Raw genomic sequence first — 13,757 nt, 5'->3', positions numbered from 1 at the left:
GTTCACGAAGGTTTTTTCCGCTCGAGATTGAAAGAAAAACACGAGATCCCGAAAGCCCACACACGCCCACCGCGGGGGTTTAAGGTTTACGTGATGGTACAAACCAACACACGTCACACTTACACACACGTTTACGCTTACACTTAGTGAGGGAAATACAAAACAATAATACTCACGTTGTCCGTCTCGGCAGCCGCGTCAGAGTGTACGCCGGACGACGATGCGGAAGACGAGTGCCGTCCCAGCCCGCCGTTGAGAGTGGCACAACCGTCGTGCACGCTTGTCTGAGGTCGACTCTGAGAACAAAATGGTAAAAGAAAAAAAAAATTAGTAAAAATGTCGTCGAAACCGTAGAGCTGTAGACTGCAGGTGGTGGTGGTGGTGTCAAAACAAATTATACTATAGTGATAAGCGACAGGGGGGGGGGGGAAATTTCATAAAACGTGGTTATAGGTAAGTTAGTCACATCATCAATATTCACGATACCGGCAATTCTTAATACCCGAGCTTGAAAATTACAAATAATTATTAAGAAGACCATCAAATGTTTTTTTCTCCGTCTTACAGGTCGGTAACATAGAATCATGTACGTTCTTCTGTTTTTTTTTTTTAATTTCAATATGTTAAGTGTGCCTATTATTAAACATAAACGATATTTTATGTTGTAGCATGGAGTGTTTTTTTGATATTTTAATTTTAATACAACTCATAGGTATTGTGTAAAGTAATACAATTTAAAAATAACCATTACTCGCTTCAAAATTAAAGTATTGAATGGATAAATCCTATAAGTTCGAATAAGCCATAGTAATGTGGCAATTACTTTTATCTCTAATACTGTGTACATTAATTACTTTGACCTAATAGGTGTAAAACTGAATAAAACCCGTCCAATGGCACCCAAAAATCGTTACGCTTTAAAAATACAGTGATAGTTACGTAAACTGTATTATATTGTAAAAAATATAGTTTATGGACCATTGTTATTTTTAAATCGTAACGGTGGCCGAATGCCAAGATTAACTTAACGGGTTATAAGAATATTGTCCACTATAAACTTTTATTGATACTTAAATTCAAGAGAGAGTTATGAGCATTTTAAAAATTTAATATTTCAACTGAATACACATTTTCTGCTGCGCGTGTATGGTCAGAAAGTGATTAAACAAATATCGTGCGCAAAATTCCTCTCCAAAGATATTAGCACGGAAATGAATTGGATATTTAAAAAAATAATAATCCATCCATTCATCCATCACCATAATATTAAACTATTATGATTTCGTAATTATTTAATTCCAAACAAATAGCTTTTAATTATTACTTATAAGTCATAACATCATGGTTGTAAAGGAATATTTTCTGACGTGAAACGTGACATTTTCGATTTTCAAAACTAGTGGGTAGTATATACCAACTGCGGGGATTTATATACAATTATTATTTGAAACCGCTGTTGATCGTATTCCCACAACACCCACGCTTTAACTGACAATAAAATAAAGGTTACTTTTACGTTGACTTGTGTACAACCTATCGGCTAATTACGCAATGTTTGGTGGACTAGGGGTTGAGGGAGAGAGTGGAGCACATTTTAGCTCGTTTCGCGGTTTTCGTCGCTGGTCCGCATAATATACATTATAATATTATATTATTATACCGCACGATAACGTGGCGGTTAAGATTAAATCGCGTTCAATTATTACGGCACTCGCGAACGCGCGCGTCGACTTGCAGGAATTGTTTTTACCAATTATAAATGCCGACAGGCAATGGTGGCGAGACGACGAGGAGGAGGGGTATTTTAATCCAGGATTTATAAACACGCCCTTTCCGGGAACGCCAATGTCGTGCCTATATTCATAATATACAGGATGATACACCAAGCACACTCTCACTCCTTTTATCCTATAAACTTGCATTTTTTTTTTTTTGGAATATTCAAAAGTAAAGTATAGCATGGTTTTAAAATATGTACCGAGAATTTTTTTTTACTATTTAAGAAAGCAGTGTATTGTGGTGGTACAAACAACTTTTTTCAAACCGTTCGTATGTATTTAAATCGAAACATACGCAATATTTGGTCTGTCTAGTACTTGTTATACTCTTGCAATGTTCACGAACTTATTATACAACTCTGCTAATACCAATAATGTAAATATAATTTTTAAATAATTATAACTGCTATATTATGTTTAAAATCTATTATATCTTGGACTAGCATCTATTATTAGTGAAAAATAATGATTTAAAGCCTTAGAAAATAATCATATGTATTTTGGTTTAGATGCATTAAACCTCAAGAACATAATCTGGTTAACGAGTGGCGTTAAAAAAGGGTGGTTCTAATTTTAAAAAAAAAGTATTCAAAAATATTATATTCTTTCTGCGTATAGTTAAATATTCCAAAATCTGAGATTGAATAACTTGAGCAAAAATTGGGATATTAGCAAAATACATGGAGATTCACCCTGTATAGGGTACGGTATAAACCAAAATACGCACACACACATACACACACACACACACGTATATTTGTCTATACAGGTGAAACTCAGTGTTGATGGGGTATATATACACGCATGTTTAAACGGAGTTACATTAATTAAAACTAAACAATTCAAACAGTCACACCCACACTTACGCACGCACACGATGTACCTGGCGGTAGTGCTCGTATACTAGGTAACGCACTGAAAAGTCTAACGATTAATGAACGGCATTTCGCAGGGTTCGCTCGCCACCGCCTCCACCCACTCGCACCCTCCAACCCACATCACGTCTGTTGAACGCAATGGCTTTCTTTGCGATGTCTCGTTGAACGTCGGCATATACCATCAAACCTCAGCAGAAATGTAATTCTCTTTGATATCATACGACTCCACATCTCCTAAACTATTATATAGTAGATACAGTTCACACGGTTTCCGACCACGGAGGTTAAAAATCGTTTTCGTGAAAAATCAGGGCCTTAATCATTTTGTATTAAAAAATAGTGTGCGCCCGGACTCCCTATTATATGACATTATGACAATCGTATGCGATCGTCAAGTTGACTTTGTACGCCCTCGGGCAAAGCGGAAGTAAAAATCGATGATAGTATGATGCCTAGTGCATGTGTATTACTAACTATTTTTAATTATTTTTTCAGTATAGGTTTTTACTGAGGTGGGAGATTATTTTAGCCCTTGCAGTGGTAGAAGCGCTGACCTAATAATTTTCTACAATGTCCGTTGCAGGTTAAGAGGAGGAGTAGGAAATACCCGGTACCTATATATAGGTATCGGGTAATTTTCACGATTGTACAATATATGACGGTTCTTTATATCTTTCAGTAGAGTTACAAGTACGCATATGCACGTGGTATTTTATAGGTGTAAACATATTAAAAACAAAAATAACGCGTTGGATAACACACTATTATCCCGACAATAGTGGGTGAGGCTTTCGGCAAACCCTAAGACTTGCCTTAAAAGTTACATAATTTAAAACCTAACCATATTATAAATATATCGTACACATTTTACGAGTATTGTGCTGTATATTATATAAATATGGTCCGCATCATAATTGGATGTTAAGATTAACAATTTTAAATTCAAAGTCAAAACGATAACCTACTACCTGCTACCTACTACACAAGAATAAACAATATTTCATAGCCGTAGTAAAATAATTAACACCAACAATTCATGACCTGATGTTAATATTATACAATTTAATAAATCAACATATCAAAAAAAAAAAAAACACAATGTTATATCTGACGGTTAAAATGTTTTTAACGCGAATGTTCGATGCTCATTGTTTGATAAATTATGTAAAACCATCGAAACGTTTTTATTGTTTTAAACGCCTGTCAAAATTATATAATAAATAGATTTCCGACGAATTTTCTATGTTTATAAAAAACAACAACAATACAATACTCGTGACAGGGCGTGCATGCGTTACATGCATCATCGATTCAACAGTGAGTTGGAGGTGTACAGACAAATAATATTATAAAATAAAACGCGTTGCTATTATTGTATTTTATCGAACCAACTGAGAGAACCGACGATACAATTATACTAATATATAGTTCATAACTTTTTTGCGCGTACATAATTCAACGTTCTGTCTAAATGGAATCGAAGTCTGAACGCTGTCCCACGGTGCGGTTTTCCGCATGTACTTCGTATAACGACCTTCTGACGGCGAACATAAAATGATAATAATATATTATATGGTATTCTTTCTTTATCGTTTTACTCTTAGATACTCGCCGTAGAGTATTTCGTCCGAGCGTTATTACACGGAGTGATTCGCCAACCATGTTCAGTGATCATCAACATTTTTTCTTCTAATAATAAAGTTATTCAAATTCTAAATCTTGGAAATCGTCTCGTATACTTGGAACATAATTTCAAATCCTTAAAATATTTGTACCATTTAAGAAGAGTCCCGTGGTGGTACGAGTTCATTTTTTCCAAACCATTTTTTTATAGAAAATCGTTACGCAAATGATTATTTTTTAAATATATACATGCATCTAAATCGAAATTTGAACAATTAATTGTTGAGTTATTGTAGCGAATTAGAATTATTGTATTAATAATATGAGCTAAGCAAAAAAAGAAGCAAAGAGTTTTATGTCTCACTGACGAATTATTTATTTTAAACACAAAAAAAAATGACACTGCGTGTCACTATGATGGGGGTACGATAGTAAAAGTGCGCACGGCGGGGAGATGAAATCTACCGAACGGTATGACAGTAGGTGCAATGCCGGATAAACTGACTATTGCACTATTGACTGATATAAATACGGTCCGATAAATTTTTGGTGTGGAGGCTTCTACCTTAAATGCGCAAGTCTGCCCGGGTGGGTCTTGCTACAGATCAGGTAAAAGAATGATAGCTGATCGACGGTCGTGCGGCCTTTTATACGCGGCTTATCGACGATTATTTCAACCGGTCTCGTGTTCTGTGACAGAAACCCGAAACCGCAAAAGTGCAATCGCCGATAAACGTATAAATAATAATTATATAATTAAGAAAAGAACTAGATAATAATAATTATAATAACAATATGATATAGTAATGTAAGGTGGGTGGGAGGGCAGTGGTGTGCGTTATCTTTGCGACTGTGATGTGAACAGTTACAGAACTTTAAATAGATACTAAGGATAATTAGATAAGTAATGAATAATAATAGGGTTTTGAAAATATGCGCACCATAATGTGTACAATTCACTAAAATATTTAAATGCATTATAAAAATTGTCTGAGTATTGTCTTACTAATAAGTCATTGGTAGATTAAATATTATATACAGTATGATTTATATTTTACATCATATGTAAAACCACGTATGGTCATAACACTGAAAGTCAGACACAGTTCCAATATCGATATAGCTGCATCAACATTTTTACAAAGATCATTTTATTCATAATTTGCAGTAGCCAAATTGGGTTCTCGGAGAAAAAATAAAGTTTGTGCTACTTACACAAGGACACTCGTTCGGTGGTAAAAAATTAAAACTATTTTAAAATATGGTCTTTTCTCAGTATTTTCAAAAGTTAAGAAACTAAACATTAAAATAAAAAACTAATTGTTTGAGTATAAAAAAGGGTTACCGCGTTCATTGGTGAATCACTCTGTATACACAATGCACCTACACTGTGCACGGATATTTTTGTCGTGTTCGATCTGATGACGATGCATTTTCGAAAAAAAATTTAATAGATATAAGTACATTATAATACTATTATAATATAATATGTATCGTACGTACAATGACATATAACTTTTTGAAATTTATGATCGCAATAAAGTATTGCTAACACAAACACGATCGTCAAATCTTTGGAGTATAAAATATTTTAGTAGCAACAGCAAGCTAAACCAAATTGAATGATCGCTACAGTCAACGTACAACTTGGCTTATGGCGTATTATTGTCGTATGTACGATATTATTTTAATTGTGGACTGTCGTTAGCCGTTTGGGTCGTCTGCAGATTATTTCTGGTTTGTCTGAAGGCTATTTCACATTATCGTATCCCCAGTGCACGCCGCCACCGTATTGAAACCCGAATACGACGAATTTGACGATATTTTTGTTTTCAAAAGCATTTTAGGGATGTGACCGGCGGCGGCGGCATAACGGTGAAAGTTTAATACCGAGAGAAAATCGCAGAGGAACGTTATGCGAAGATAATCAAAACCCGGTGGGCCGCGTAATGATGCCAAATATATAATTTAATCTAGATGGGTCCGCACTAATGTCGGACGGACGAAAACGAAGATAAACAATTGTTTTCGGAAAATTATTGAGAAATAAGTTATACTTGTTTTATCATTAAAATTGCTAAAGTAACCTAACCTATTCTTTCTAAAAAGGCAGCGCTTATATTTTAATTTCATGTTTGAAACAGAAAATGGTTTTTCCTATAATTTGCATGCATAAAAATAAATTTTCGAACGAAGTCAATAATATTTCATAACCTTTAAGTTTAGATGAGCGGAATAATGGACCGTCATTTTACTTGATGCCACTCCGATTCGCTCTTTTGAACATTAAATTCAATACCTTTAAGTTACAACATTTACAAATAATTATTACTCACGTTAATTATAACTTCGATTTGTACGTATAGGTATTGCCTTACTGAAATAGTCAGAATAATGCATAAACTATCCTATTGTATAGTCGAACGAAAGACCGACTTCTTGTTCTACATGTTGCTATGGTTCCCATCATACGGCCGTAATATTTTATACACAACAGGTACAACTACTGATACTTAGGCTTATTTGCGATAGCGCCTGTTGCAGTGGTACACTGTGTGCAGTAATTGTTTTGGTTCGGAGGGGAAACGAAATCGTTAGCGGTATCATGTACAATTATTATTTTTATTGTTATAAATATGAATAAAAATCAAAACGGAAATTCCTAACATTACGTAAAAATTGTAGACAGTTAGTATTGCAATACAAAAGTAAATACTAAATACTCGACAGTAAATTATTACGAATTACACATCATCGTGTGGCGGGTAATGGTTTCGCAGGGGTAAAGTATAATCGTTACTAAGAGACAGAATTCGTATGGGTAAAGGTAAGTACCTAAACTTTAACGCGGTTAATAACAAAAAAGGTATTTATTTGCGTCGTTATTGCGCTTAGTTTTCTTCTTATTGCTTTATTCTGCAAACGTCACCGAGATGACTTTGCCGCCGTAGTTGAGGTACTGGTACGCCAAGCCCTTTTTGTTTTCCGCCTTTCCGAACGTTTGATTTCGCAGAAACAATAAGAACCGAGATTACCTTATACCAGCAGACCCCACACGCTTTGCACAAACCACACACACACACACAAATATTCAAATATTTAGGGCAGGTACGAGCAGTATGACAATAAATAATAATAAAACAATTTACGAGGAGACCGTAAAGTATTTCCGTATATAAATATAATATATAAATGTATAATATCGTTGCGAGAGGCGTACTCAAAAACTCGATCTTCTTTGAATGCACAGTCAAATGCTCAACGCAAAAGACATTTATATTAATATATAATATTTAGCTTTTTAGCTTTTGTTTTTCTCCGAACTCACGGAGACGATGATGGTGTTATTATTATGTGATATTGTTCCGCACCGTCTCCGACGATTATTATATTGTTATCGATTTTTTATACGACGAAAAAACAAACTAAAAACAGTTTTATTCATTTTTTTTTTTGTGTGTTTAATTTTCAAACTCTAAAAATCGTAATAATAATATGCACGGCTACAAAAATTATAGATAAAAAATGATTATTTAAAAGCGCGTTACAGCTGCGGTTATACAGTTATCGTGCTTTACCGGGACCCGTTCGGGTCTACAACCACAACGTATTTTTTCCTTAAGACACAACTACACAAGACGCAGTCCATAATAATATGCATAATATTATAGTATTATACGCACCACGCACGTCCCATTATATATTATGTACACGGCGGAGTGCTCGTCCATATTATTATTTGTACGTCGCAAAGCCCTCGCGTCACAATATAATGTATGGAAAGGACCAAGTCACGGCACGATAATCATAATAATAATAATAATAATAATAATAATATGTAAACACTATACATGTTATCCGCGACGCGAAATCCCGACCATAAAATATACCATATACGTGTACGTATACGCGTAGTATTACAAGTAACGTTTTTCCTCCTTCCTGGACGTTGGCGAGTCGTGGGTAGAGGGGTGGAAGGGGATAGAGAAAAAAGATAAATGTGCGACGTCTGCAGTATATTACGCGTATATATTATAATATATAGAGCACGCGGAACGAGTTTAATGCCACGCTGCGGCTGTGTCTCTGACGCGGAGCTATTAAAGAGAATCGGTGTATATAATATATAATATACCCACACTGCACCGCCGCCGTATAATATATAATAATAATAGTAATAATAATAATAATAATAATAATAATAATAGTAATAATGTATACTCGCGCTATCGTCGTCGTGTAATAAAACTTCGAATAAGACTTTCCGTGTTCCGAAAGTCGCTGTGGTACACGACAATACACACACATATGTATATATATTATATTATGATATCTTTGTACAACGCGACGTACATATAACACGGTACGACATAAATTATAAGCGCATATAACGCGAGACATATATTTCGGGCGTCTCGATATATCGACGTATATCGAAACGCCTCTCGTCTACGGGCTACATCGTCGTCGCGGAGATTTATATACTTCCAGCGGCACTCCCGGGCGTAATATATGCATCACGTTCGTACTTACAGAGCGCAGGGTATATATGTGTGAAATGTGTGTAGAACTTCCAAACCAAAAACGATTAATCCCGGTGGTGACGCGGTTTTCGGAGACCTCTGCGTCCGATGTACTAGTGCGGCATACAACCGTTTAATCTATTCTGTGGTATACAATCGTAGTATGCACAAGCGGAAATTCGTTGTAATTACTTGAGGGAGTCTGACCTCATCATCATGCTCATTGTACCTATAAGCACTAGATTCGTTCGGTTTCCCAGCGATTATTAATTCCGATAAGAAAACCTACCGAGCTAAACAATTAATCACACGGATATAGGTACACTATAAAAATACTGCTCGAAAATGTATATGCGTATAATAGTAAAAAATAAACAAGGTGCCTCATATTGAACGTTTTAAAAGGATCATATTTGAAAATGTTAATATAATTTTGAGCACAAAATATTGTTTAAATTTTGTAATCAATTTTACTTTAAAAGTTATCGAAAACACATCTCACAATTTTTACAATTTAGGCAACTTAATTTTTTAAGGGCCAGACTAAGACCCTCGATTAAGAATTTAGGGGGATTTAGTCCGACTTTAGTCAATCACCCCTTTTTCAATGACTGTACAAGATCCATACGAATATACTGTCATCAACATACCTTCGAGAAGTAGGTACGTAACATCGGCGGGGACCAGTTTTATTCAAGTGGCAGACAGGCAACACCCGTGTGTCAGCCACACCGAGTCAAATAAGCCTGCAGCATAGTAACATCACGGCCCTACGCCAATGCCAGAAATCCAACTTACTTCTTAATAATATGTTGAATAGAGTTAACAGTTTGTACATATATATATACGTATAGTATATAATTTAAAACAATGATTTTCAGTGTTGATTGGTCGAAGCCCGACACCCTTGGCCTTTAAGTATACACTGTAAAATCCCGGAGCGCCATACAGTAATAAATAATAATACCTAGAATAAATATTGGTTTTCAGTTTATCTAATTTGACTTTGATATAATAATGAATGGCAATAATTGTCATACAATAAAACTTTAAATAAAACTTTCTGTATGAAGGAAATCGTCGGTAGACGACAATATACAAGTAAATATAATTATAAGGAAGGTGTTTTTGTATAACATTGTACTTACATAGTATAAAACACTGTACGATATAAGCGCATATTATATCAGGCGACATACATTTCGGGCGTCTGGATAATAGTAGTGTCATAATAGTTATACTATAATGTTACGAAAAAATTTTTTTAATATAGACAATTTATTTTTCTTAGTAAAACGATCAATTTATAAGTAAATTATTGTAGCAAGTATATATTTTTTTCAGTATGCTAGAGTGCTATTTTGTTTTACAGTGATTTTCAAGTAGGTATTTTATTATTATTGTTATTATTTTTTTTATTATTCCTATAAAAACAATTCTGAATTTGAATATTGTAAAAATTTCAAAGTATCAATAATGAATCTGTATAGTTTTTATTTAAAATTAATATTATAGAGGAGTAATGAGTATATATAAAGATATGATCAACATTCATCCACCATAGTTATATTACACCGGTTCTTTTGTTCAACCTTTATTAAACGCTTATATAATTTTATTTGTGTTATTAGTTCAAAATTATATTATTTATATTGTTTATATTGTGTTTAAAAAAAAAAATATGTATTTAAAGAATGAATTTAAAAATGATTCAAAGTAGAATAGCTGAAAAAAATTACATCAAAAACAATGATACCATTGCGAGTCTGTTTGAGACCTACCTGATTTCGCAACAATGTTTTATTAATATTTAAACTTTTCACAGTATTTATTGATATTTGATATCATAGGTGAGAGCTATTCTCCCACCATGTCAAACAACAATTATACAACTAATGCAAAATTATAAATAATAATTTCACAGACATATTGTATAATATTATGACTAGGTAGGTATTATATTTCCGTTGATAATTTTGTAAAAAAAAAATGATTAATTTTAGTATGATGTAATATAAATTATTTTTCAGGTAACAATCAGGGCAAAATTCAATATACATATACATAATAATATTATATAGGTAATAGAATTTACTATTGCATAATTTCACACCCTTCAAAGGCTTTTACATAACACTTTCGATACGCAAAACGGCATAACCGTTCATCATTAATATACGACAAACCTACCTATAAATACATTGTTTTATTTGATCATGTCGATGTATTTATTATTATCAAACACCGTGGGTTTTAAATTACATAATATTCTAATATTTCTGGAGCATAGTTATAAACCAAATGGTTACTGCAGTGCCCCCGCAAGTCTATATATACCTAATAAAATATACAGTATACCTATGTCACAACGCTTTGATCATTGTAATTGGAAACTTAGGTAATTACGAAATAGACGACGTTGATTAATAATAACATGTATAGGTATATGCATAAATGACTGAAAATCCACTGCAGTAAGTTTACGTATGTAAATATAACGTAATAGGTACGTGCAAAGGGCCCCGTCATCGGTTGAGAATTCAGACTTCTGTGCATCGAGTTTGTACATTTACGCCTACATGCAGTTTGATATTAAATACCTATCGATCTTAAGCGAATGATTTTAAAACGATTCAACGTTCGATGTATATAGTAGCTGCAGTGCGCTTTGAAGAATTGTTAGAGCATCGAAATTCGGTGAATAGGAATAATTATATTTCCTTTTCCGTCCACAGTATACGCGGCGGCGGGAACGTATATATTATTCGCTTTAAAATAATACGCACGATATTTTAAAACTCGTCGAAAACGTGCGATTGTCAGCAGTCGCCGTTGCCGTCGTCATCGCCGACCGGGAAAACAATAGCAAAACAGCACGACAAGAAGATGGGAGACTGCGAGTTTTCGATATTGTTCGATTTCGTGCCCCTCGGCGAAGGGAATAAGGACAATGACGCTTCCCGAATGTATAATATTATTATACACAACACGATTAGTTAAGTTTATCCCGCCGCGATCGCTACTGCAGCGAGTTTCGACGACTAATTGAATATGAAGCAATCAAAGTAATTATTAAACGGACTGCTTCGTTCGAGTGATTTATATCTCTGGATTTATATTCCGATACATATAATTTGTCTTCTTCTGCGGCTCAAAACGCACTCTGCTATCGAAAAAAAAACGATTGTTTACGTTCATCACAGTCCAACAACAGACAGGCTATCCAATAATTGTAAATAGTTTGTGAGTAGAGAATCGAGTTATATAACAGGTCTTGTATGTAGTAATACAACTATTAAAGTAATAATTTAATGAAGGATTCATAATTAAAATGGAAAATCTTGTGTCATTTCTTCGTATGGAAGTAAAATCTAGAGTGAAAGATACCAGAAGCCTAAAGTATGTTACGAAAAATCTAGAGAATAATAAATAAAGAAGTTCTAAACAAAATATCGACGAGTAAAACACTATATTATGGATAAGTTAGATAAGTTAGATAAATAGACAAAATGAGAGGGCTGGCAGTAGACGTGAATGATTGTTAAGATGTATTATGTAGAAGGGAAGAACCACATAGAAGACCTAGGCTTGAGTATGTAAGACAGATCACGAAGGATCGAAGGTGACAGGTGCGCCTCGTATTTACAACTGAAAAGAAAAGTGGAAGACAGAAACGAATGGAGGAAACCAGAAAACGATTCTGAGGATTGATAACGAGAAAAAAAGTAATAATCAACCTGACTTAGAAATGGTAACTAGATACGACGATATATTATAGAGGTATTGTATATTTGTATTCAATCGACTGGGCTGAAAATAAACACAAAGCCCGCATGTATATCTGTGTAGTTACGTCGACACTACAGTATAATATGTTATTAAAACGTTCCAACAAACCCTACACGGGTTTGTGTTTCACAATAATTTGTCGTGGGTAAAAAATAAAAATGAAAAAGTTTAATGTTATTTTTTCTTTTAAGCTGACCAATAGTAAACCATCCAACTCCATGTCTACAACGACTACAGTCTACAGTTATGTATTTTACAATGGTAGTTGGTTAGAATGGTATTGAAAGAGTGTTATCAACATTTCAATATAGTGCTGAAAATTAGTGCCTGAACCGTATTGATAATATTCACACGTTGTCATGAGATTAAAAAAATCTATGAGAAAATAAATCGCAAAATATATAAAATATCGGCGCTATATATTATACTAAATGAGGTTATAAATCTTTTAGGAAAAAAACGTCGGGAAAACCAGGCCGGTTGACAATCTTCGACGGCGACGACGACGTGTGGACGTGGATGGGGTGAAGAAGAGGGTGGACGTGTGGGCAAGATGAGAAATTCGTAAAGTGCGTTTCGAGAGCGTCGCGCGATATTCAATACTGCCGTTTGTAATTCGATATAATAATACGTACGTACACATAATATAATACGAGGGCGGCGGCGAGGACGAACGGCAGGAATAGCCCGCAAATATAATATATTATATTATATCGGAGCCATGCAACGCTGTTGCCGGATAGCTCTCGCCGATGAGTCGTCTCGAGAGACGAGTGGGGTATATAACGGAGTATAGGCGACGCTAATTGCCCTACTCGTTTTCCGACGAAAGGCTTCTTTTTCCGAGGTGGCTGGGGGAGAGGGAGTGCTGGGGGAGTGCTGGGTGACACGTGACGAGGTACACGTCGACACGCGTAAATATAATATCGTATATATAAATGTCGAGAGACGAAGCGAGAGGGAGGGCAACAGACAGAGAGACAAGGAGAGTGACGGAGCAGAGGACCGTAACCAAAGCTAGTTCCTGCATTATATATATATATATATATATATGTAGAGAGAGAGGGAGGGAAACTACGTATATTGTACACTCGTCGGAGTTAACAAGACGTCATCGTGAAATGCCCTGCAAGAACACTGTTTGTACATCGATGAATCGCGAGAGC

At 34.8% G+C, this 13,757-nt stretch overlaps 1 protein-coding gene across 1 annotated transcript in view; it reads right to left on the bottom strand.

Annotated features, from left to right (window-relative positions):
* LOC111030628 (flocculation protein FLO11-like) overlaps nt 1-13,757 on the bottom strand; it is a 180,281-nt gene that overhangs the window by 52,065 nt on the left and 114,459 nt on the right. Inside the window, exon 4 of the mRNA XM_022310216.1 lies at nt 177-296. Within this exon, the coding sequence (XP_022165908.1) occupies nt 177-296 (120 nt within the window). The remainder of the gene's footprint in view (nt 1-176; nt 297-13,757) is intronic.

Source organism: Myzus persicae, unplaced genomic scaffold, assembly GCF_001856785.1.
Source record: "Myzus persicae strain clone G006 unplaced genomic scaffold, MPER_G0061.0, whole genome shotgun sequence".
In the NCBI taxonomy this organism is placed as follows: Eukaryota; Metazoa; Arthropoda; class Insecta; order Hemiptera; family Aphididae; genus Myzus; species Myzus persicae.
This window is presented reverse-complemented; position numbering and strand designations above follow the sequence as displayed.